The following is a 26,815-nucleotide window of genomic DNA, read 5'->3' as shown; positions in this document are numbered from 1 at the left end:
CCTGGAGCAAGAGGGAAAAGAAAAGCTTTCTACCCTTGTGGTGGATGGACAGATACACAAGATTTTTTTCTTGTTGGGGGAAAAAAAGGCAAACATTGAGAACTACAAGAAGAAGGGACCATCATTAGACAAACACTATCAATGCTCCAACTCTCTTTCTCTCCCCCAACTCTCAGTCTCTCCCTTTCTGAAACGATTCGTGCCGCAGACAGCTGCACAACGGACCGATTCGCTAAGGATCGATTCGGCATAACAAACCACTGTTGCCTGGCTCCTTCCCTTGGAAAAACAAGATAAGGCACTCTGTCGATATCTCCTTTCGCGCACCCCTTTCTTTCTCCATCCCTCTCCCCAACTCTTCATCTTCCTGAGAGAGAGCTTTGAGAAATCCAATCCCTCCCTTACCTTGACTCTTCCACAACCTTCACCATAACCTGCTAAGAGCTAATGTCAAGAATATCAGGCCATTCATTTAAAACATAAGGGATCAAGGTGTTTGATTAAAAAGGGGGTTTGGGATAAATACATGTAAGAAGATGTGAACGTCTTCAGCTAAGCAAGCTTTCTCATTGGCCCCTCGTGCCCACAAATCTTAATTTGTCGGCAGATCCTCCACTGCTAAGTGCAAGCACGTGTTTTTGGACTGAGCACATTTATCATATTTATCATACGGATTGAGATCCATAAATCCATACGGCTGAAACGCAGTCATGTTCGCCGCATTGAAAATTCCTCCTTTTCTTTTTTCTTTTTTGGCTGCTCTCTTGAGGTGTGAAGGTGATTTGTTGAGGAGGCCTTTGGATATTGAGCAGGGATCCATAGGCTGATTGATGACGGGCGGCCCGATCGATAGTGGTTATGCCAGGGAGCGTGGACACTGACTTGAGCCCCCCTGTCCTGATGGAGACGCCCCCTCAAAGTGTGTGTTTGTGTGTGTGTGTGTGTGTGTGTGTGTGTGTGTGTGCTCATGCATGTCTGCCTGAATATATGTATGCAGGTGCGTATCCACTCTCCAGGATGACCTCCCTGTCATTGCTTTTAAAACAATGTATGTCCATTTATTTGAAGCTTATACTCTACGTGTCACCTTAAAAATACTTTTTGAAAGGATAAGACGACAGTGTAATAACCAGACAGAACACTGTAAATATATTACAGGCATAAAGGTGTTTATGAGCAGCAAATGGATGGGGCATGATTGGCACTTTATGAAGTTATGAAGGGTAGCATTATGACTCATATACATGTAGCCAGTGCTGGCAACTTCTACTGTGATGGATGGGCAGATGAAAGCTTTACTGAAAAGCCTTTTTTATTCCAGCTATTCAGAGTACAGTGATGTTAGACAAAGGCAGGCATTCTTTTGATACCTCAGTATTGAACCGTTTGAAATGTGTCTATTACAGCACCAAAAAACATTCAGCGATTCAAATGGATGGCATGTAAACTGTTTTAAAAATGCATGTTATTGTTAACAGCTTCTGCCTGTGTCCCAACAGCAGGCACACAGGCAGCGGAGGGCACATCTGCCCCCAATCTGCCCACCTTGGCTCCCCGACGCTCGGGCTGTCCGCAGAGATCGGCTATTTTTACCCACGCTCTCTCCCCCTCTGGAGAGAATTGCCGCCGTGTTCCCCCAGCGTGGGGGTGTCAAATCCAGGACAAATAGTTGGAGAAGAGACACCCCCCCTCCCCTCCAACCCTCACCACCCCAAACAAACCCCTTCCTGTCGACCCCCCCACCCCTTTCCCCTCCTGGCTACCCTCTCTCTATTAGCGGGTGCAACACGAGGAGTGTCAGTTTGAGGACAAATAACACAAACAGAGCGCATGAGAAGGGGGAAGCTGGGAGCTGTGACCCTGTGCTGTGCCAGGGGACACTCTGCCTGTCTTGGGCCCTTAGCGAAGCCCCTGCGGCTGTTTGCACGATGCCGCAGCGGGCTGTCCATACCTATGCCCCCCCGCCCCCAACCCCACCCCCGCCCTGTCTCACTGAGTCCCTGACAAGCATGTGTGCTGCCCTGCTGAAGGTGTGTTAGCGGGGCAGGGTTGGAGTGAGCCGGGAGGCTAGATCACCATTAGCATAGATATGTGCACTAGCAAGGTGAACTGCAAGGGGACTTGCAGTGCATAATATGTCATCAGTATTTTCCCCCCACTGCCTATAAAGTATTCTGAGGCTCTTTTAATCTGTTGAAAGTTATACCAGTAAGCAGACATTCTAATGCAAATCCCTGCCCTATTCAATAGCAAAGAACCACTCCACTTCTTTCTGGACAAAGATTACACCTCAGGCAAGACTGGTCTGAATGTGTATCTCAGAATCTCCAGCAGAGAAAGAGACCCCCCCCCCCCCCAATGGACCGGGACATGGACACGAGTCTTACCCTCTCCTCCAGCTTGGCCACCTGCTCCCTGTAGAAGGCGTCCTGCTTCCTCAGCTCTTTGTCCCGTTCCTCCAGCTGCTTGGCCTGGGGGGAGAGACACAGACAAGGAGAGGCTGCATTAGGCTTTTAACCCACCGGCCCTCAACTTGACTGGGGGCGGGGGGGAAGGGGTGGGGGGGTAAACTCTTGACTTTGACTTCTGACAAACACACTGCAGCTCCATTGTCCCTTGTGTCGACGTACTTTTAGTGGTGATGGTGGGATGCAGTTAATTGGATGTCTGAATGATAACAGCGGCCTTTTAGAGTTTGGTTTTCATTAAGCTCCGCAAAGACGCAGGGGAGCTCCGAAGTGGTGCCGGCCTTCAGTGGCTGGGGCGGAGTGACAGTAACTAGCAGCTGCGATGCCAGATAGCGGAGGCGTTTGGGTTAGCTGTTTGCTGATCTGTTTAAGTGCCGAGGGATGGGCGATGGCTACCATGTCTGTCTGTCTCGCATGACCTCGGAGGGCTCCAAGGGCAAGTGTTCACAGCCACGTTATATCAGTGTTGTCACAGCTATCTCTCTGCTAGTATGTATGCGTTTGAGTGAATGTGTGTGTGTGTGTGTGTGTGTGTGTGTGTGTGTGTGTGTGTGTGTGTGTGTGTGTGAAGGGGAGGATAACATCAGTGACTAGCACAAAGGAGAGCCTCTCTCCTCCTTATTTATGGCTCTTCCCTATCACTTGTGTCCCTCCTTTTAAACTGACCTTCGATAAGGGACTTTTAGTTACAGTCCAATGCATTCACCTTACAGACAGTGGAGAAAAGAGAGGCCGTTTCAATGCTTCGATTTGCAGTCAAAGACTGAAACCTTGCACCTGACTGCAAAAAAAAAAAAGCTGCTTTTGAAACAATCAGCTCTGTTATGGTGAGGTTCCTTAACACAAGACATTAAGATGTAAAATGCTACACTGCATAAGAACCAAAAAAAGGAATGGCAATAAAAAATGGATACAGCCGGGCATGCAAGCGAAGTACGGAAGGGAGAGCAAAGGAGTCTTTCCTCGGTTACGTGCTTACCTTACGCTCCATCTCCTGATGCGAGAGTGCACAAAGAGAGGGAAATACAAGGAAAATCAAAAAGGGGGATTTATATATATAAACTGAGCCTCATATTGAGAGGCTGTGGAGATGAGCTTATTGAAGAGAGCCCAGTAACTTTCAATAGTTTCAACACACACACACACACACACACACACACACACACACACACAGCAGCAAGCAGCGGTACCGAGCAGCGGTAGCGGCACCGTGTTGATTACACATGCAGAATGTTCCGCCGGGCTGCCGTGACAACAGTGCGTGGGGTGAATGAAGAGGCCCCCGCTCGTCTCCCTTTAATCACACACACACACACACACACACACACACACACACACACACACACACACACACACACACACAAAGATGAAATAGAGGGCGGTAAAGGAAAAGAGGGAAAAAAGCATATTTGTATAAAAAAAAAAATCTAATTTCAATTCAATCATAGTTCTGAGCGATATCCATCTGTATTTGGATATTTGACACACCAAGGGTGTGTGTGTGTGTGTGTGTGTGTGTGTGTGTTGAGAGCCGCTGGCTGCATGGCAATGAGGCGAAGCGGGCGCCGTGCTGCTGGCTTCACTGCTGGGAACGACGATGCTGCACACGGGGAGAAATATTCAAGGTCACAGAGCACTGGGAGCCGAGACGGGCCCAGATGTACAACACACATCTGTCAGGGGAGCATATGTACCCCTTTAAGGACACAAACACACACACACACACACACACACACACACACACACAACGTCCAAAGCTTATTTACACAACCCACACACACACACATTATTTGGTTGTATGTTTGCGCCAATAAACACACACACACACAACATCCAAAACTTACATACACAACACACACACATAATTTGGTGGTATGTTTGCACCAACACACACACACACACACACACCCCCCAATGTAGTCTCAAAAAAGAATAAAGCAGTACCAAGCCCCCATGCACCGGTCCAGGCCACTACAGAAGGCCAGAACAAAAGCCGCACACACGTGTAACTACAGCATGTTTGTGCTGCCCTGCTGCAACATCAAGCTCTCTACACCACACTGTGGATAAAGGATTGGAGTAGCCGCCAGTACCCAGCAACCTGCAGGGCACCAGTCAACCCCCCAGGCCTAAACACCACATAACCTGACAGCCAGCTTGCAGAGAAGGGCCAGGGTCAGACTCACTACCAGTCCCCACTGATTGATTGATCGTGTGTGTGTGTGTGTGTGTGTGTGTGTGTGTGTCCTGTCCATCAGACTGTCCGATGCCACAAAGGAGCAGGTGAACTGTGACCCTCCTGATGTGGCGTGGCTGGCAGAGTGGAGGCTGGTGGCTAGCTCCGTCTCACAACCCAATCTAATTAGAAAGACAAAATGAGGGGGACAGGAGTAGAGAAGAAGGGGTACGAGGGAGGAGGGCTGGAAAAGTCAGTTTAGAAAACAACATGTGTTCCCTCACGCGAGACCGCTCCCCCAGCCGCCAATATGCCTCTAATTACTGGACAAAAGCCACGACGGCTTTACAAAAACAACAAAACACACACACACACACCCCGCAGGTGCAGTCAGAGGTGTGGGTGAGGTTGAGGAGGACGGCTGGTGATCAGTCAGTGGGAGAGAGACGCGCTGCGGCCTCAGCCGGCTGAGCGACCGTGAAAATAGCGACCTTCAATGGGACTCGACCCCCACTTTCACCACACACACACACACACACACACACACACACACACACACACACACACACACACACACACACACACACACACACACACACACACACACACACACACACACACACACACACACACACACACACACACACACACACACAGATGCACTCAGCTTGGCGCAAAGATATCACAAATGCGCTTACGAAAGCGCATCCAATGAGCAATTAAAAAGAGGAGGCGCCAAACAACCATGAGTATCCTGGGACTTTTTTTTCCCTTTATTTTACCCCCCCCCTCTCCATCTTTCTTCCCCCAGTTCCCTTTCGCTTGCAGCTGGCTCTTACAATAGATCAGAGGGCGCATATGGGCACACTGCTGTCACTCAGTCACATGTCCTGTCAGGATTCCTTCCATTTGATTAGGCCCATTCAGCCCCCATGAAGATAATCTAATCACATTAGTCCCCCCCCTACCCCCAGCCTGCACCCTCCCTTCCAAACAAAAGAGTCAGACTTTTACGATGAATGATACACTTTTGTTCCTTCTAATGAAGAGAGGGGACTGGAGAATTAGAGGAAGGGAGAGACGAGAGAGAGAGAGCGAGAGAGAGAGAGTGGACATGAACTACAAAGCGAAGAGAAGAGGGCGTAGAGTGGGGACATGGGAGAGGTGATTTATCATACAAGACACACCGCAGTCACTCGAGTGACGTGACGTGAGGGGATCAGTAGATCCCCATCAAGATGAGGATGGCAGCAGCAGCAGCAAGGAAGAGAAAAATACATTTCCCACAGAGCCCTTCCCTTTTGTGTGTCATTCATAGACTGATAACAACCATGACCCACATTTTAATAGGGTTAGTGTAAGTTGTTGGGATAAGGCACGCCTGAGAGGAACTAAGGAAGATCAACCGAGTCTGGAAAAACTTAAATTGGAGTCAATGGATTTAGGATTAACAACAATTTAGTTGTTCAGTGGCATTCTGCCCATCCAAAGTGGCAATTTCAGTAGAGCGTCTGCTGCTAAAGTAAGGCTGTGATAAGCGCTCATTTAACCACTGGAAATATACAGTAAACATGAAACTAGAGCTTCTCAAAATGCAGTCCTTCTCCTAACTTCAGGAGAGAAAATTACGTTAGGAGGCTGAGCCATTTGCCATCGAGCCTCCCTTTTTCTTTTTCTTTCCCCATAGTTACTGAAGGAGTTGCAAATCAGAAGTTAATAATAATGCTAATAATCAATAATCCAATGAATATTTATATTCAATTGTATTTGTTGCTTTAATTAGGACTTAGGTTTAAGTGCGAGTGCATGTTTTCACCACCCTTCCTCTCTTTGTCATATCAAAGTGTCTTATCAATGGCAGCTTATACCCCCATCCCCATGAATACAGGCCTCAGACGTTTGCTCACAGCTTGATCACTTAATCAACAATTTCTCCTGTGAACAAATGTTGTGAAGTTTCCCGCCCACAGAGGTAGAAGACCGTTACATATTCATGGGGGGCCGGGGCTATGGGGTGACACCCCTTTATGCAAAGAAGAATACTTAAACCAGGACTGTTTCAATGTCTGACCAGAACAGACATAGGTGAATCTTTTGAAAGAAGCCTCTCTCCCCTGATGCGCATCACTGCAAGAATAAAGCATGTTTCTTGACTGATCATTCTCAGTCTCCAGCAATCTTAAAAAAAATAAAAAAAAATACCATCATTAGGAGTGGTGTGCAGAGGTCCAGCACTCACTGCAGAGCCTCTTGTGGAGAGAGCTGCCTTTGCTGGCCTGCCCGTCGTAGTCGGTGAAGGCTTCTCCAGACCATCGTCATGGTTGTGTTAAACCAGCATGGACCACCACTTAGTTAGGCTGCCATAGGCCCAGGCTGCCAAAGACCTCTCATGCGCAACGCCGTACAACTTCTCTTTCCTCCTTTCTGCCATCCCTCTGATGTCTGGCTAATGTACCAAATCTTTTGAAATCGTGAACTAACTTGTCCCTCTTCTCTCTCCCTACAGTATGACTTTTGACCCAAAACGCTGATGGCCGTGACCCTTGTTCCCCACTGTTATAACACACGTGTATATAATTTACATACACATATAGGAGTCAATCCATTAGAACACCCCACCATTATAACACAAGCGTATAACATCTACATACACATATAGAAGTCAAGCTGTTAGAAGACCCGACCGTTATAACACATGTGTATAGGGATGGGAACCGAGAACCGGGTCTTGTTTAGAACCGGTTCCCAATGAGCCGAATCTTTGGAATCGTTAGCCAAATTCATAACCGGGTCTGTTAACGGGTCTCTGTGCCGTTTGCGCATGCGCGAACTCTTATAATGAAGTCAGAACGCAGCAGAAATGGCAACTCGACAGAAGCGATCTAAAGTGTGGCTTTATTTCACCCGAACGGATGCGAACACGTTCACTTGTAACCTCTGTAAAAAATGTATTTCCTCAAAGGGAGGAAGTACATCTACCATGAATAAGCACTTGAGCACACATGGTATAAAATTACAAGAATGTCATGTTTTCGATGCCAGCAGCAGCTCAACTAACGTCGGCGCTTCATCCCTTACTTGCCAAGGTAAACTCCTCAAAATGTTTTATCATAAGTCATAACGGTGTTACTCGTGTGTTATCAGCGTTTATCAGTGTTTATCAGTGTTATCAGCGTTTTCGTGTTAACCATAACTAAACTTAGCATTGAATTGCTTAACAGAATGGGCGATGTTGGACATTGTCATATATTATATATAACTTACATAACTAGGCTAGCTTAACGGTATAATCTTCTATTAGTGCTTGCCTCCCCTCTGTTGGTCCTAGGGTAGGGTTAGGCTGTACAAAAGACTCCGTTAATAAGCAAGCAACGCGTGCAGCTCCCTCAGTTTGACAGTTCGATATGGATACGTTTCTCGTAGCCAATTCAGTGGCAGCAATAGCTAAGTGTTAAATAGCCTATACTGAGTGCCTAGTTTGTACATGATACAAGTAATTATGTTTCAGTACGTTATTGTGTTTGTAGTGGACTCTACATTGCTATTAGAAGCGTTTAGCATAATAGTTCGCTATTAGCAATACAACCAAGCAACCTACAAGAAAATATACAGTCCTTAACCTCAATAACAAGGGCTGTATGTCAGATCAGAAAATTCAGCGATTTTGTTAGTGCCATTTTTTTCATTGTGCAAACCAGCGTTCGCTCTATAAATAATCTCCATTTCCATCCAATTAAGCTGATGATGACGTTCTAAATCAGACGGGCTCAGTCTGTCATCGTTACAGGCTGCAGTTAGTACGTCTTCTGTAAGGAAGGAGCATTGTTATTTGTGAACGTTTATATTAAACAGAACACATTTTATTTAAGTTATGTAAGTTTTATTTAAATGTGTATGTAAACATTCTAGAAATTTATATAAAAGAACATTAATGTAAAAAACCCGTTTGTGCTCTTTTTTCGCCCCTTACCAAATTATAAGAATCGTTAAGAGAATCGATAAGGAATCGGTTCGATAAACAGGAATCGATAAGGAACCGGAATCGTTAAAATCTTATCGGTTCTCATCCCTACATGTGTATAACATTTTCATACACATATGTTATAACATTTACATACATGTGTTATAACATTTACCTAAAGAAGTCAATCTGTTACAACACCTCATTCCATTCTCTCATGATGTCTTCTCTCTCCACTGCAAGGTGTTACTGTCCCCTGCCTCCTGCTGCTTCTTCCCACCGTCACATCCAAAGTCCTACCACTAATTTCCCACAATGCATCCCACATATATTCAGATTGCCAGCCTAGCTACCCACTGACTTCCCTAATATGATCACAGTCATCCGTTCATTTTATTAACAGGAACCCCATGAGTACATTTTGACCCTCAATATGTCGTATGACCATTAGAACTGCATGCTGGCATTATGAGCACCCAGAATACCCACTAAGCTGTTCTACAACCAATAGTTTGAATGCTGGCTTTCTCACTTTGTATCCACTATCAATCCAAAATGGAGCATGTGATTACCATCTTATTTGTGTAATGTAATGCTGCATGTACAGTACCAGTCAAAAGATAGATAACACTTTTTTTGTTTAGTACATAATTCCATATGTGTTCTTTCGTGGTTTAAATGTCTTCAGCATTAATCTACAACGTAGAAACTAATAAAAGTAAAGAAAACTTTAAAAAATTAAAGGTGTGTCCAAACTTTTGACTGGTACTGTATGCTAATTTTGATCCGTGTATGAATTGATCTGCTTGCTCCGATTCTCTCTCCTCCTCCCATCTCTTCCATGCCTCTGCCACCGTCGCCTTAGTGCCTGCTCTAGGGGGTTCCGGCTCTGGGCTCTGGAAAGCGCTTTGAGACTATTTCAGTTGTTATCGGTGCTAAATTAATAAATCTGAACTGAACTTCTGGGATGGAAGACATCAACGATTCTGAACTGCATTCGCGATGTCTGAAAGCCTTGAAAAAGAGGACTTCATGTCTGGACTGGAAATCAAAGAGTACTTTTTTTACTACTCTGGCAAACTTTGTTAAAAAAATTAAATAATAAAGAAAAAAAAACACTCACTCTGCATACAGAAGCAGTAACAAGCATTCATTGAAGTGAAACTCCAGATAGAAATAACCCCGAAACAAAACAATAAGTGTGCCATAAGGTTCATTATCATTTTTAGGGAGAAATCTTCCGTCAAAGGACACACACACACACACACACACACACACACACACACACAAAGAGGGGGGGAATGACTTGAACAGCAGTGTTAGGGACCCTATGGTCAAATTAAACGGATCGTTTAGAGAAAGAGTATCTTACTGAATATCAATTAGCCGCAGCTGAATAATTAAGAGGAGAATGTTTTTAATTAGCTGAGAGCAGCAGTTTGGCTGTGAATGGTATGGAGAGTGGAGAGTTGGGAGGGAGGAGGCAAACATAAGTGTGGGATATGTGCTGTGTCAGGAGCTGCAGCAAAGCCAGCCTTTTCTTCTCCTCTCTCTCTCCCACCCCTTCACTCGCTTTCACACGCTCGCTCTACCTTTCTCTTGCTCTTCACCGACTTCTAAAGGTAACAGAAATGAAAGTAAAAATAGCCAAGTTGTCAGTCCAAGAGGCTTACAGAGGGAGAGGAAAAAAGGGAGATGGAGAAAAAGAGAGTGAGCGTTACCTCACTTCAGCCCTGCAGCTCTTTCTCTCTCTTTCTCTGTCTGTCTCTCTTTCTCTCCCTCACACACATACACTCTTCAATTTTCACTACAAACATTAAAAAGTAAGCTGTGACACCATGTTATGCATGGTAAGTCCCACTGAACTGATAACTTCTTCCCAGCGCGTCGCTCCTGACAAAGCCTTCAGACCTCGCCATCCTCTCGGTGGAGGGTCATCTGGTGACCATACGCGCACACAAGGTCAAAGCTGCAGTGGCGGCTCATCCATCACAGAGCAGCGGGGGCCGCGTTGACAAACTGACGCTGATATGCGGAGCTGTCCGGACCCCGTGCTCACAGGTCAAAGGTCAAGTCAGAGGTCAGGGCGGTAGACACTGTCCAGAGCTAATTGGCAGCCAAGCGTGGGCAGTGCGTTTGTGTAAGGGATGTGTTTATGAAAATGAGTGTTTGCATTGTGTGTGTGTGTGTGTGTGTGTGGGGATAGGTAATTTGGAAGGATTATGGATTTTTTTTTTTTTTTACTTCAGAGCAGTGGAGAGGACGCTCTGTAAAAATCAAGTAGTCCGACTAGTCACCCAAAAAGAAAACCAATATTGCAGAAACCTGCTGCTACATCAATCACCAGGTAATCCTTAACACTATCTGTGAGACGGTGAGAGCTTCATGGTGAGAGCCATTTCTGCTGCTACGCCTTGATCACTCTGGCTCCAGCACACATCTCATAAACTTCTCCATGTCAGCCAGGCGAAAGGAGCCCATCAGCTGAAAGCAGCGCCTGGAGGTATAGAGTGGCAGAGCAGTAGACATTACCCATGAGCCTTTGCTGCCTTGACAGATTGGGTCAGTGGGTAATTTAGAAGTCGTCAAAGGGCGTGGGGGGGTGGAGGCAGTGGCAAAATGGAAATCCGCCCCCCTCCCACGTCTTACAGAGGTGTCCTCCATGTCGTAGGTGGAGGGTTGGGGGTAGGGGCAAACCCTGAGAAAAAAATGAACTGTCATTCCCCCAGTCAACGGGTTGATTTTCTGTAAGTATAGATCAAATTAGTGTTGATCCAGCGAGCCTGTCCTCTCCAATTAAGGCCCTGACCCAGAGATGGCAAAATAAGGAACCCTGCCCTCTGCCCCTCCACTCACAATGCAGCGGAGGCAGACGCCACGCCAACACCAGGATCAATAATCAGATAAGAAAAACACACACAGCCTCCTCATTCTCATACATACACACACACACACAGACACACACACACACACACTTCATTTCAAAGACCGATTTTTATTCCCATCTACACTTTTCTCAAGACTGAAATTAAGATCCTTAACGGTCTCTTTCTCATCGTCTGTGAAGATGGCTCTTTATTCACAGCTTGCTTCACAAAAGCAGTGTGACAAAGGGAATAGCTGAAAGGGAATCTGTGATTTATCTGGGAGTTGAAGTCACATGAATACTGTTCAGGGTAAAAAAAAAAGAAACACAAGGCTATAGGGCCTTGCTGAAGGGTTCCAAGGGGAAAAAAGTAAGAGGTTGTGTAACTGTGCTGATGCATGCAGATTTCAGATGCTTTGCCCCCCCCCCCCCCCCCCCCCCTCCCTCACCTCACACGCAGCCTTCCCCTCCTGTGACTTTCATGTGCACGTTTAGTTAGTACAGAGTTTACCCTGCTCTGTTTTTCTCTCTAACGCACACACACACACACACACACACACACACACGACAGAGCCTCAGAAGCATATCACGATTCTGCAAGATTGATTAATTGACCTGATCGGCAGCCCTGGAACTAAGCGGATTGATGAATCACTTTCTCGGCACCTTTCAACACAGCAGCCTGCAGTCCCCCCCCCAAATCCCTCCACCCAACTCCTCCTTGGCCATTGGGGAGAGAAAACTCGGGCAAATCAAGTCATCTGTCACGTTCATGTGCAGCACAGCTCTGCAGAGGCCCTGGCCATCCATTACTGGGCTCAAGGCAGCTCCTCGCCGTGCACAGGCCCTGGCAGCAGCGGACAATAGAGACGTGCCTGAAACAAAGGGAAAGACTACGAAACCCATGTGCCGGCAGAGGACACGGGAGCCAAAACGACCTGAGGAGTGGGAGTCCGGCCATCGGAATATGAGATTCCCACCCCCGTGGGAGAGGGGAGAGGGAAAAGAGGGGGGGGGGGGGGGGGGGTAAAGAGTGGGAAGGGGGGGCCTTGTGGAAGGATTTGGTGTGGAGAAAGTTGAAAGAAGAGAGATGGAGGGAAAGCACAATGCAGAGGGGTCAAGGTTACGCAGGACAGAAAAGAAGACAATGGAGAGAAGGAGAGACCAAGCAGAGAGAGAGAGTGGGGGTGGGGGGTGGGAGGCTGCCCTCAGGAGTGTGACACACTGGGTATCATGCTGGCTCTGACAGCACAGGCTCCATATGCCTGACCTGAGACTGGGATGGCTTTTGGGTGGTTGGGGGGGTGGGATGAGGATTTTCATCCCCGGCAGGAGGCTAGCCAAATCCACTGGGGGTGGAGGGGTGGAGGGTGGTGGTAAGGGCTGCCCTTGGCAACTCTCCATCAAGTTCACCCTGAGCAGATCAAGGTCACCTCTGTTCGACCAGTCCTTTAGGCAAACAGAAACATGCTCTCACTCTCTCTCCCTCTCTCTTGCGCTCTCTGTCCACCCCTCCACCCCCTGCACCCCCTCCTCCTCCACCTCCACCACCATCACCACCTCTACATGTTTCAACAACCTGATTATTCCCCTCCAGGACTCACTCCATCTCTCTCAACTAACACCACACACACACACTCACATGCTCTTCCCCTCAGTCCTCCTTCACTGCCCCAGGTACTTTAACCATCTCCCTGCTTTTAGTCTGTGCAGCAGGGATGCAGTAAGCAGCAGAAGAAGCACCAGTGGAAGTGGGCCACATCTTCCTGCTAATGCCTCATGGTCTTGATAATAAGTTAAATCAAGGAGAGCAAGGAAAATGGGTAGCAACGTGAAGAGGTGGTCTTAAATCATGTAAAACTAAGGAAGTTGAAGAAGGCAGGAGAGAACGACAAAGAGAGAGAGAGAGTGATCGAGAGGAAGAGAGAGAAGAAAAAGAAAAAGAATGATAATAATAATAATAATAATAATAATAATAGTAATAATAAGAAGAGAAGAACGTTATGGGATTAACAATATATATGGTATGGTATATAACAGTAAGAAAATAAAAAAAATAAAAAAGATTGACTGGTAAACGAGAAAACAAAAGAAGGAGGGAGAGATACAAAATCTATGCAGCAAAAAAGACTACCCAAGCCAATGTTAGAGTGAAACGCCTGTTGCCAGGCGGCAAGGATGAAGTTCACCAGGCAACAGTAGCTCGGCAACTCCCACGAGACGTCTCGCTGCGCTCAGTCCCCTAACCTTTGGGCCTCGACATCTTCCCAATTAAGAGAGAGCGCCTGTTGTCTCATCAAACACAGAGCAATTAACGGAGTCGCTCTGCTCTGCGCTGGAGATTCATCTAATTGTCTTCATTAGATAACTCTCTCCACAGCCCAGTCTTTGCTGCACTTCTAACCAACACAAGAGTGCCTCATAATAATTGAGATGGCATATAGAAAGGTTTGTATGACTTGGATTCAAAATAATGATGCTTCGTGGTGGTAGTGGTGGTGAGATGCTGTTGATGTGGTTAAGCTTGTGTCTTCATGTGATTTGTTGAGGAGAAATAAGTGAGAACAGAGGGCCAAGGAGGGACACTTGAAGCTTCAGTTTTGTATTGAAATTGAAAGTGTTATCCATTGCTGGTCCAAAGAAGACTCTGCAAACTTGATCACACACTAACTCTCCTGGGCGTGTTTGACTCATCTGGTGCCAGCCCAGCAACCCCCACATCAACAATCCTCTTCAGGGCTCTGCCTATTCCGCTAGTCAAAGCTCCCTCCAGAACAACATAATGCACCTGGTTACTCTTGTTTGCTTGGCATCTGCCTCAGTCCAATTCAATTTAACCATCCTATTTAAAAGTGCTTCCGTGCTGGCGCTGCATGTCTGAGTAACCACCCCACCCCAAACACCCACCCACCACTACCGCCAAGCCGCCAACCCATCCCCCTGGCAGGGCCCTACTGTTTTTTTTAGGCAGCAAATTGACTTTACAAGCACTCTGTCAGAAAGCAGCTTCCCTGACACCTGCATCCATCCATCAAACCCGGCTGGCTGTGGTCTCGGCCCCGTGCCGGCAGCCAGCCGTGCCAATTAGCTGCTGCGGGTGGAGCCGGGGCGCCGGTGCCAGGCACAGCCTCGGCCAATTAGGGCCAACCTCAGACCGGTTCGGTGCTGGCAGTGCGTGATGGGCACCCATTTGCCCAACCAAGCCCCCAACTCCGGTGGACTGCGGGGAGCAGTGGGAGGTCTTGCAGACAGCACACGCAAAGGCAGTTGTAGTAAAAGTTGTAGAAAAACACACATTGACTGTAGGAAAAGAACTTGAACAGGTCTCACAAGGTAAGTATTTCAAAACATGTTTTGATGTGCACAAGAAAAAAAAAACGTCGACGGAAAAACACAGAGCCCCACAAAAATATATGTCACACTGGAGGACAGTCGTGAAGGACATTCTAAAGGGTCCGTGCATGAGTGACAGGGTCTCCTATTTCTGAAGGAGAGAGGACAATAGAGGCCATGTTTATGAATACTGATAAGATGGGTTTCATCACCCAAGACCATTCAGTTTCTGGGTCCAAAACAAAAATTACGGCTTATTTTGAGACGGACGAGTACTTTGTTGCTGACCCTATTTCAGTCGGCAGACCCGAGCTGAATGCACATTCCCAGTACATTCCTGAAAAGGAGAACCAGGGGAAAGCACCTTTTTCTTTTTTTTTTATTAAAATACTCCCTGCCTCCATTTCGAATGCTACCTACAGTTGTGTCCAATTCAAAAGCCAAAGCTAGTCATCTTTAATACCTGGGAAATTAAATTGTCGGCTATTATCAGTTTGCTCCAGTCGTCTGTATCTAAAATGTAACAGAGGTTTTTGAAGCTTGCAGATTTTGTAAGGGTTGTTTGCTATTGCTGGCACTTTAATCTGTCGCTTGGAGAGAAGGGGCCAGGAGGAGGGGGGGGGGGGGGGGGGGTTAGTGGTGTGTGGATTATTTTTTTTCTTCAGAAATCTGAGGCTTAACAGAAGTACATTTCTTAAAGCCTGTCCAGCCATCAAATAATATAAAAAATTGGCCTTCAGAGGTAAATTGACAGATTTTGCGGTACTGAGGGGAGAAACAGGCTTGAGAATTAAATCAGGCATGGCAAAGAAGGGCTGGTGGAGCAGGCTGGGCTGCATGCATGATGCACGGGTGAGGGATACGCTTCCAAAAGTACATTTAAACTAGGAAGAAAGTTACAACATGACTGGGACAGCCATTAGGTCTTATTGAGTTAGAGAAGGCATCCCACCTGCTGAGGTACTTCACTGGAGATGAAGACGTGTAACATTTTTACATTTCCATTCCCATAACTGAGAAAGTCACATAAAGTCAAACTTTGAGTGGAGGTTATTTGTGACCTGGATGTGATGGGCAGATGTCAAGTCACTCATTATGGGAATACTAACATATCTTTTGTTAGTACCCAAAAATGTCCAAATGAAAACCAAAGCAATAAAATAAAATAAAAATATAAGCACAGAATAGACAAATATTTTCATATTACTTTTCCACCACTTGTTAGTCATGTAATCCATTCATATCGATGTGAATCAATCAATACTAATACAACTTTAACTGTGGTGTGTTTTTGTTTCATTTCACAACTTATTTACTGTATAATCAACGGTAGCAGATGTCCGCTTGTACACATTCCACATTTGATTTGAACTGACGCGGCCAAGATCTGGATTTGTCACTGTCATGTGCCGTGAGATAACGCAGTTAACCCCCCATGGAGAGAGAAATTGGGGTTTGGTCGAAATCGGAGTACTGCCATCATGTGCACGCACTGATTGTGCCTGTAATGGGCTCAAAGACTGGGGAACGTGGTAAATAGCCCTTTTAAGAAGTACCCTCCTTCTTTGCAATGAGATCACATAGCAAGGCGTCAAGGCGTCAGGGCATCAAGGCGTCAAGGCTTGTGGTCTCCAGGTTCAAGATTGATGATTCCGAGTTTGATTGAAATGTCTGCCCCAGGTTTGGCCTGCTGTCTAAGAGAAATGATGTGAGCCGTGATTGATTGGATGCACTGCAACATGGCTCGGAGGCCCGGATCATTCAAAGCAGCCCACAGCTTCATTAATGACTGGACACACTCTCCCATCTAGCTTTGATTGAGGTTCTTTAACACCCAGAGGCAAGATTTAATAGGATCGAGAGAAAAAAATACATGCCAGACATCTGCACTGGTCCAGAATGTTGAAACTCTGATCAAAACTGGCACACACATTTGGAAAATCAAAATAAATAGCTACAGCACTTGGACGACACGGAGCTCCATAGGACTGATGCTGCTTATGATGCACTTCCCTCAAAGTTTTGGATGAGGAGAAATCACTTGGCGGGGAGTTGTGTTAATATCAGTGGGTTGGATTTGTCTGCTGGGCTCGGGAGCGAACAGTTCCCTGCTAACAACATTACACGCTTTCAGCTCACATGTGAGACCTCTCGGGGAGAGGAGGAACATGTGTAAGCTCTTACTGAGGGCACGCTTCCAGAGGGTGACTAAGTGGGTTAATGACAGGGGGTGGGGGGGGGGGGGGGGCAATTGATGGAGAGAAAGAGAGATTGAGAGAAAGAAGAAAAGGGAAAGGAGGAAATGAAAGAAGATACAGATATATGTAGAGAGAACAATCATGAAACAAACGTGAAGTGATAAGGAAGAGGAAATGCACGAGGGAAAACAATGCTGGCTGCATAGGGAGATTTCAACTGCAGCTGCGGCAGGCAAGCACCCCTGAGTTTAACATGGGCTCATACTCTGGGGAGACACACGGGGGAGGCAGAGGGAATTGGGGGGAGACCAGCTGCCGCCGTTACGCCCGCAGACAGATGCAGATCAACGGCCTCTACTGTTACCCCTACGCAAATGTTGCCCTTCACCGCATGAAACCAACTAAATAAATAAACAAATAAATAAATAAAATTGCAATAACTGTAGCCCTGCAATAACCATAAAACAAATGTTTTGCTCTTACGGTGCTTTTCAGTTTGCTTGCGTAACGGGGGCGCAGGCATTAAGTTTAAAGACCGGAGGCAAACCGACCATTAGCTAGTCAACTTTAATGTGAATTCACAAAACTTTCATCAAATCCTGCAGGGGCATCCTTTTTCAAAACATATCTATAGTGACACAAATTGCCTTTCCACTGCTTGTTGCACAATAAAAGGAAATTGAATACAAAGGGCTTTTAACTGCGCACCAAATAGCCTGCAACTGCCGGGAGATGACATTGGAATTAAGGACCTGATAGAAAGAGAAAAAGCGGCGGCAAGGCATCTGTTATGCTCCAGCAAAATGGTGGCCTTGATCAGTTTGACTACCGAGGGCAGCTAGACTAGGCTATGTAAGAGCTGTGACTAATGTTAGAGTACAGGGGGAAGCAAAAGGTGGAAAGAGCGATGGAGAATGGAAAGGAGCAGAGGGGAGAAGAGAGGGGGCAGCGCCCGCCCCCCCCCCCCCCCCGCCCCGTAAGTCATGCACAGAGACTCGGGGCTACAACAGGACACAAGGAGGGGGATCGATACATTCGTTTTTTTTCTTCTTCTCTTACAAACTGGATGGGAGGAAGAGCAAAACTAAAACCCAAACCTTTGCCAGACTGTATAATTCAAACCCTGCTCTCCTCTCCTCCTCTCTCTCGCCGTATCGACCTGTGGCTTGCGCACCAGCTGTTAACTCTGGCACATTGGTTTGGTGATTGAGCTCTACAGCTGTGAATGCATGACTCTGAACTACCAACACAGCCCTGCTTCAAATAGCATTAGGATTGCACCCGTGGCGCTTCTGACACCTGCCACGAATACAACGGTCAAACGGGGTTAAAGCAGAAAATTGTGGAGTCACACTGCACCAATGGGGCTATAGTAAGTGGTGAGCTTATTAATGTGAGCTGGAGTCTTTCATGCTAATATGAAACCTGCTGATTGCCTTTTGTAACCTATGACAGTGGCCCACAGTGGGCAGTGAAGTACTCTGCGTGAGAGACCAGCACAAAGGTCAGTCTACAATGCAATCCACAGGAGCAGCTGCACGCTGGCAAACAGCACATATGAGCTGTCCCTCTTCCCACTCCCCCCCCACCCCCTTCTCTCCCTTCTTACCTTGGGGACAAAATTTGAAAAGAAAAAAAAAGAAAGGGCCTGATTGATGTTTAATGATTAAGTGGCTTGCTGCTCTACAACACAACGCTCTGGAGGAGAGGGAAAAAAAAGAGACCTGGTCGAGCTGGGGACAAAGGACTTAACAAATCATCTGTGAAAGGTCCATCTATTCGCTGAGGTGCTGAGCACGAGAAACACCACCCACCTCAAGTACCTCCTTTCTGCAGTGTTTTTTTTAATACTTATCGATGTGTTTTTCCAGGCAATTTAAACTCATTACAATTTCCAATTACAAAAAAGGGTGTTATGCAGGACTTAGCAGTATGTGGGTCATGTATTGATTGGCCAGCATTGCATGCCGCACATATATTGGTGGGTTTATTATTTGAAATATAACGTCTCATCTTGTCAATGCACAGATCCATTTCAGACCAACGAGGCAATGTATATGCATGAAACCCGCACAGTGGATGGATCAGCCATGGAGCCCTTCATTTTATTATCCGACATAAGCACAATGCTGTCGTAGGACATCTGTCAAAGAGAGATAGTCATAAAAAAATCACTACAGCTCTCAAGGGCTCCATTATAGAGAGTTCAGACAGGTGTTTTAAAATTGTCAAGAAAGTACCTTTCCTTGAGCTAACATTGGGGAGACGACAGAGAGAAGAAGAAAATAGAGTGAGGTGACTTTGCAGTTTCCTGGTGTGAGAGTCCATTTTGGGGCTTCAGATGAAGAAGAAAAAGAACAGAGGACTTAGGGAGGGCCTGACTGTGCTGACAATGCCGTGAGTGAGCGCAGCATGGAGCGGACGATAACTCCTCAAATTCTATTAAACTAAACCGCTCTGCAGAGCCACCCAAATAGGGAGGAAAACCACAGAGCCCTCAAAAGGCACATCCCTCCTGTCGCAAGACTAAGCTCTTTGCTCGTGTGTGTGTGTGTGTGTGTGTGTGTGCGTGGGTGTGTGTGTGTGTGTGTGTGTGTGCATTTGGCGTGTGTGTGTGTTTGTGTGTGTGTGTGGCCTACATCCTGAACATATATAAGCACATGTTCATCTGTGTGTGTGTGCCAAGTGTTTCCAATCAGAGCATGTTGGATTTCTACACCTGTACACTACACTGCTTATGTCTGTATGTATGTGTGTGTGTGTGTGTGTGTGTGTGTGTGTGTGTGTGTGTGTGTGTGTGTGTGAGAGCTGCTGAGTTTGCATTTTGGTAACTCTTTTAACTGTCTGCATGGAGTGGTCTTAAGAGATGCTAAGAGCCCTGAGATCACTGAGTTCTAACACGGGCACATCAGAGGCAGACTGGAGTACCGTGTGTGTGTGTGTGTGTGTGTGTGTGTGTGTGTGTGTGTGTGTGTGTGTGCAAGTGTGAGAGAGAGAGAGAGAGAGCGAGAGAGTTTAAGTCAGTGAGAGTGTGTGTGTGTGAGTGTGGCTGTATGTATGTTAATACACAGACAAATGTTCAAACATCTGAAGTCAAAGAGGATCCGGGGGTTTGAGCCTTCACTTAAATTGCAAGGTGCAGACCTGATATAAACCCTGTGGCCCTGGCCTGACCACTGAGGAGTTGCACAATAGCTGGGACGCTCCTGCTTAGCTGGCCCTTCCGTGAGCAGAGTGGAGATAAATAAAGAGGTGCTTTACATAAAACACATCAGATCAGCACATTTCTGCCGACTTCAACAAAAGATGGCCTTTGTTTAAAAGTTTGCTGGCTTCCGTGTTCTACTTTCAATTGGAGTTTTTAAATGAATACGTTGCATATCTGACAATTCATTGACCCCACTGCCCTTCCCTTTGTGATGTGTTCTGTGACAGTAAATTAAGTCTGGGAAGGACTATAGAAAATTGATTCTTTTGATGCTGTTTCTCCCCAAAACACGTAAACTTTAATACAATACAACTCATACAAACATTCCGCTACAAAAAGCGCTATAAGCAAAAACAAGTCTGCACCCCCTCAACCTATTTTTTTCCATTTCAATTTGATCATCGTTCCATGGGATGACTCTCTGATTCCTTGCGTCCTGCGGCGCTGAATTACGCCTCGTCTCTTTCCCTCACCCAACCTCCCTCCATACCCACCACATCATCACCTCTCCCAACACACACACACACACACACACACACACACACACACAGACACAGACAGACACACAGACACACACACAGACACACACACAGACACACACACACACACACACACACACAAAAAAGATTCATATTTTTCTATTAGAGATGAGTGTGTGAAATGAGCTATATAATCAATAGCATAGGTCTGTAAACAACTCTCGCTCTCAGGGTTGGTGGGGGGTGGGGTAGTAATGTGTTCTTTACCTCGCGCAAAAATAATCGGCCTCCCTTGTCAAAAGCAATGGAGGAGAGCCTATTGTAAAATGTGTTTACAAGGGCAATTTGCTGCAAATCAAATATCTCGGTGTTGTGCGTGTGTGTGTGTGTATGTGATTGCTTTAGATTGGTACAAAATGGTTCACTTTAACAGCACAATGCTCACTGGTACTCGTAAAAGTACAGTATGTACACAGACATCAATGAACAAATACATCTGCTGTGTTCATTTGTAATGTATGAGTGTTTGTACGTTTTCGCTCATATGAGCGGTGCGCGCGTTCAACTGCACTGCATCTGTGTATGTGCTGACTGCCTGGTTTGACTCTGTACCTGCTCCGGGGTCGGTCAATGGCAGGCTGCTAACGCATGAAGGTTACCTGGGGGAAGAGTTCAAGCAACACTATGGATTTAAGCCTTTGAGGCCACTGCAGGCTAGCAGCCCCATTTATCACTACAGCTGCCATGACCTGCCCCTGCAGGTTCTTCTCTGTGTCTGTGTGCGTGTGCGTGTGCGTGTATAAAAACAACACTGGGAAATGACTTCACTACTGACATTTAAAAGAAATGTTATGCTACTGCTATTAACCCATTCTAGTGGCAGTTAAGGTTAGTGATCAGTCATTGTATCTCTGAAGCCCAAAATGTCTACGCATTTAAAAGTTATTTTTCTTGAATACTGTTTGAACAGAAGTGAATGTGAATGAGTATGTCTGTCTGTGTGTTTGTTTGTTTGTTTGTTTGTTTGTGTGTGTGTGTGTGTGTGTGTGTGTGTGTGTGTGTGTGTGTGTGTGTGTGTGTGTGTGTGTGTGTGTGTGTGTGTGTGAGAGTGTGTGTGAGTGTGTGTGTGAGTGTGTGTGTGAGTGTGTGTGTGTGTGTGTGTGTGTGTGTGTGTGTGAATGTGTGTGTGTGAGGTGTGTGTGTGTGTGTGTGCTTACATAGAGTTGAACACGCAGCTGCTCGTCCTCCGTGGCCACCCTCTCCCTCAGCAGGGCCCTCTGCAGGCTCTCCCCGGCTGAGGAGCGCTCCATGTCCAGGATGCGGTTCACCTCCTCACGCACCTGTGCCTGCGCCTCAGCCTGGGCCTGCACCTGAGTCTGAGCCTGCTGCTCATCCAGCCTGCACAGAGAAAGACAGAGAAAGAGAGAGAGAGAGAGAGAGAGAGAGAAAGAAAGAAAGAAAGAAAGAAAGGGAAGGAGAGGAGGTTAAACAAGCACAAGACCTCTGTTTTTGTCTTTTAAGACATTCTCACACAGCAGCTGCCCCCCCACCCCCCCTCTGAACATCCTCACCATTCTCACAATTACAAAAGACACTTACACAGTAAGTAGTACTTACAAGGGCAAAATAAGTTACTTGTCTGCCAACAATAAAAAATAATAACTGAAATATACTACTTGCATAAGAATTTACACCCCTGTGCTTAAGAGTTCTAGATTAAGGCAGATGACTAATTATTCACAAATGACACAGAGATGCCACTTATTAGACCATAACTGATCATCATTAGTTACTACCCAATGAGTTGTAAAAGAAGAGATCTCCTTCTAGATATAAAAAAAACACTCTGTCTAAGGGTCATCAGCCATGGTGGGGAAAAAAGAAGGAATGAGGCCACCAGAGACAAGGTGACTGAAACGTTTAAGGGAGAAAAAAAAGACTCCAAGAAGGTATTAAAGTGTCTTGATGTCCAATTAATGACCGCTGGAGCCATAAGGATAAAGTGGAAGTTGCGTCCTAGCACCCAGATGATTTGTTGAAGAGCCCGTCACCCAAGCCGAGCATTCAAGGAAGATATTAACTGAGGAGGCCACCACTGTCCACACATCACAGTTCAGTGGCTGGAATTGGGGTGCAGGTGTAGGTGTCCATTATTGTAAGGGCTATCCATAAAACTGGACTGTATTGGACGGGGGGGAGAGACTTTGCTTCAGAAGATCCACATCAAACCAAGTTTGGAGGTTGTCTAAGGTATGGGAAAAGGCTTTTATGGTCATAGATGGAAACCAAAATAAAACTTTCTGGCCAATCCTCAAAGCGCTGTATGTGACATAAATCTAACACTGCCAATGCTTCAAGAAACACCTCCCAATTGTGAAATATGGCAGTGGTAACCTCATACTTTGAGGACATTTCTGGACTGCAAGAACGGGGAAACTTTTTAGAATTGAAGGGAGGATGAATGAATAAATAAATCTACACATGGTCACAAGAACCACCTACCAGTAGGACAATTACACATGGCACAAGGCTAAATCAACACTGGAGACGCTCAAAAACAGTAAAGTGAAGAGAATGGTTCAGTTAAACCCCTGATCAAAATCCTACTGAGAATCTGTGGCACTCCAGCCCAAGACCACCCTCCAATCAACCTAGATGCCCTACATACATTTTACCAAAAAGAATGGGGGAAAACCAGAACAATGTGCAAAGATGGTACCGTCTCACACATATATAAGAGGTGTATGGTGTTTTTTTATATATATATATAATTTTTATATATATATATAAATAATATTAATATTTAACAAGCAGAATATTTCAGCTTTTAATTATGTTATTCTAACTTTAAACAAATAACTTAATTAGCCTTTGATAATCTACAACATTATAGTATTTGTGTTTGTTTTGTTTGGTTGGGGGGGGGGGGGGGGTGGAGTGCTGTATACTACAGGGCACAGTAAAGCATTAGTATTAAGCCAGCATCTTTAGATAAAGACACTTACAGCCTAACGAGGGTGAAGATTTTTCCACTGGTATTCGTCTCCCTTGGGAACCAAACCTCCGACCTTGTTTTCGCACCGTGTTTTAACATATAAGCTGCAGAAGCGTGAAGCGCTCACCAGGTTGCAAATATGCAGCAGCACTACTAAAAACAAATGCAAGTAAGCCTTGATTTCAGCACCAGGTGCTGTCCTTAATGTCTGCACCTCCTCTAACTCACAGATAGGGGGCAGCCTTGAGGGAGAGGGGCATGAGATAAATGATGGCATCCACAGCAGAGGCACGACTGCAGAAGTCCCATGCTGCTCTGGAGCTCCGGTGATGCCACGGGGGGCAGTGACTGGAAACATGAAGATATTGCCGACGGAGCCGAGGCTGAATGGGACAGCATTTCTGGGAAAAGAAACCGCCTCAGCATGGACAGCATTGTTATTTTCAAAGCAAAACCTGCCGGAGAGATGGAACGCTCTGACCATTTGAACTGTCGCCCGGTGCTCAGGCAGTTGCTTAGCAACGCCCTCCTCGCCATTGAGCAGGCTGCTTTTATTTGCGAAGTAAACTCCCTGAGATACAAAACTGCAGCCTTGTGTTCAATCAGTGCGGAAGTTAAGGAAGTGAAGGAACTCCATAGAAGGGTAACGAGACAAGGCTGTAATTAAAGCCTGGAAAAGATGAACGCAAGAGCCACAGACAATAAGCGGTGGAGTTTGGATTGTTTTAGGTCCATTTTTCCGTTTATTCACCACAACCTTCATTCCGCAGACACTGTGATGTTTGTCATGGCAACAGGTGTGCCCGTCAGCAGACATAAGAGAGCCTTGATTGGGTTCATTCCCTGCCATCGTTATCCCCACCAGCCTTGACTGATTGCCAAGTCACCCCAAAATGATAAACAAGTGCAACCTTGTTGAGGTGATTAAAATTGATCGGCGTTGTCTTTGAGCCGCACGTCTGAAAGGGCGGTGACACTCCAGGGTGTGAACACGCACACAAAAAAAGTCCTTTATAGTCTCAACTTTCTTTAGGCACCCGATCATGGCTCGACAACTCAGCTCCACCACAGTGGTGTCTGTGAGGGTCAGTAAGGGATGTCCAACTGGTGCACTACATTGCAAATGTCACTCGCCAATTCACGGCAGCAAGAGAGCCTCTAGATCTGGAAGGTAGAGAGAAGGTGAGGTGAAAGTTGGGAGGGACCGATATCAACCGTTCTCTTCGTTCTTTCAGAGCCGGCAGTGTTTCAAGCCATGTCCAGTCTCAGTCCACTGAGCTGGACAGATGTCAGCCCACCCTATCCATCATGTGCTGTCTTCTCTGTCTCAGCTCCCCCCCCCCCTCCACCTCCCTCCCTCCACTCTTCCGTTATGTTTTCTCACTCCGTGGCTCAGACACCTCTGCACGCCACAGAGGTCCTCACAGCCCTTCACACCTGCCAGCCAGAAAAGCACTCACTGAGAGACATATATGAGCAAAGGCTCTCAAAAAGGGAATTGATAAATATGTTGGACTTGAAAGGGTACGGCATTACATATGCGCGGTGTCATCAGTTACACAGAACCATCAGCTGCTTAGAACAGCATACCTTTTTGAAAGGTCAGAGGTCACTTTCCTCTATCCTGTTGACAGTAAAACCTGATTCCTGGTTTCTATGGGAATACATTGTTTCTGATAGCCGAGAGTATGAGGATGCTATTGTTTCTGATATCTTATAAGAGGTATGAGGATGAAGAAAGTCATTCAGTTTGATGTTAATTCGTTGAAACAGTACGGAGTATGATTTTGTTTTAATACTTTGCTCAATGCGGATGTATACATGGGCATTTGTGTCACACAGTATACAGGTACTGCTGTTCAGAAAACGTCTCTCAGCACACAAACTCAATCATAGTGTTTGAAATTATAACTCCACATCGTGCGAATCTACAGCAAAGACAGAGATTGTTTGATATGTCTATAGGTTTCCCTGCCCCTTTATAACCATTTACTCATCTGTCTGAATAGCAGTTGCTACCTACCTTAAAATACCTAATTAGCTATGATTTGCTGAAGCAAGAATAAATTAAACTCATTTAAACCAGCAGGTCTTTATCAGTTTTATTCGCAGGGAGCAAATACACGTAATGAAAATGTGCATCTGTACTTTAAGTTGTAAGTGGATTTTTTTTCTCTTGACCCTGAAGTAGAGCTTGGAAAGGCCAGCAGCAGACATCAAATTGTTAGCGCCCCTGAGACCATCCAGCTCACAAATTTTGAATCATGCCCACTGTGTTCGTTCGAGTAAATTTAAGACTTAAAAGAGGCCTACACAGCAGTGAGCAAGACCTCTGGATAATGACAGTGCTGCTTTATAAATCGGTCACTGATGCTCAAGGTTTCTTCAGGGAGAAATCCATTACCAAGAGTAGCGGTGCAACTTTGGTGGGACTCGAGTGAGGAAGCCGCCTCCGAGCCCGTGAAGAGTGATGGTAAACGTTAGATGAAAGAACGGCAAGAGCCAAACGTTCGACTTAAAACAGCCTGACTGCAAAGCAAAGCAGAAAAGACCGCGAGACCGGTCCCGCAGCTATTGCTTTTCTGAGCACTTATTGCTGTCGGTGGATATTGGACACATTTCTCATTTGGGCACAAAGATTGGCAAGCGCGGTGAGGAAAGTGTGCATGCAAAGAAAGATGATCTCCCCGGAAAATAAGTGGATGATTGCCTCCATGTTTGATAGAGAGACCATCATCTTTTTTTTTTTTTTTGCAGAATAAATGGATGTTTTTGGTGGGGAAGTGCTGGGGCATCAGAGACTTTAAAATACAGAGATGGAAAATGCTGACGGGAAAGACGAGTTGACTCGACAGCGCTCTTTTTTTGGGGGTCGTCTGAAGTGGAAATGTTTCTGACCAGATCAAAATCTAATCTCCACCAAAAACCAAACGGAAAACAATCTCACACACTTCCCCACTCCAGGGACTACCTACGTGTTAGGTACCTCAGGAAAGTCAGTGCCTCATTTGGGGGGGAAAGCTGAAACAAGAACACAAACGCATCCAACAACAAACAGGTGCCGAGGCCAGATTCTTTGATAAAGGTCAGTCTCAGGCACAGTCTTTTCTAGGCATGCAATATTCCGCCGT

General features: G+C 46.0%; 1 protein-coding gene across 1 annotated transcript in view; it reads right to left on the bottom strand.

The window, feature by feature from the left end:
- Positions 1–26,815, bottom strand: part of chchd3a (coiled-coil-helix-coiled-coil-helix domain containing 3a) — a 64,959-nt gene that overhangs the window by 19,047 nt on the left and 19,097 nt on the right. The window contains exons 4-5 of the mRNA XM_080851099.1: positions 21,907–22,087; positions 2,388–2,471 (exon numbers count right to left, since the gene is read on the bottom strand). Of these exons, the coding sequence (XP_080707225.1) occupies positions 2,388–2,471; positions 21,907–22,087 (265 nt within the window). The remainder of the gene's footprint in view (positions 1–2,387; positions 2,472–21,906; positions 22,088–26,815) is intronic.

This window comes from Sprattus sprattus (assembly GCF_963457725.1).
Source record: "Sprattus sprattus genome assembly, chromosome: 14".
Taxonomy (NCBI): Eukaryota; Metazoa; Chordata; class Actinopteri; order Clupeiformes; family Clupeidae; genus Sprattus; species Sprattus sprattus.
This window is presented reverse-complemented; position numbering and strand designations above follow the sequence as displayed.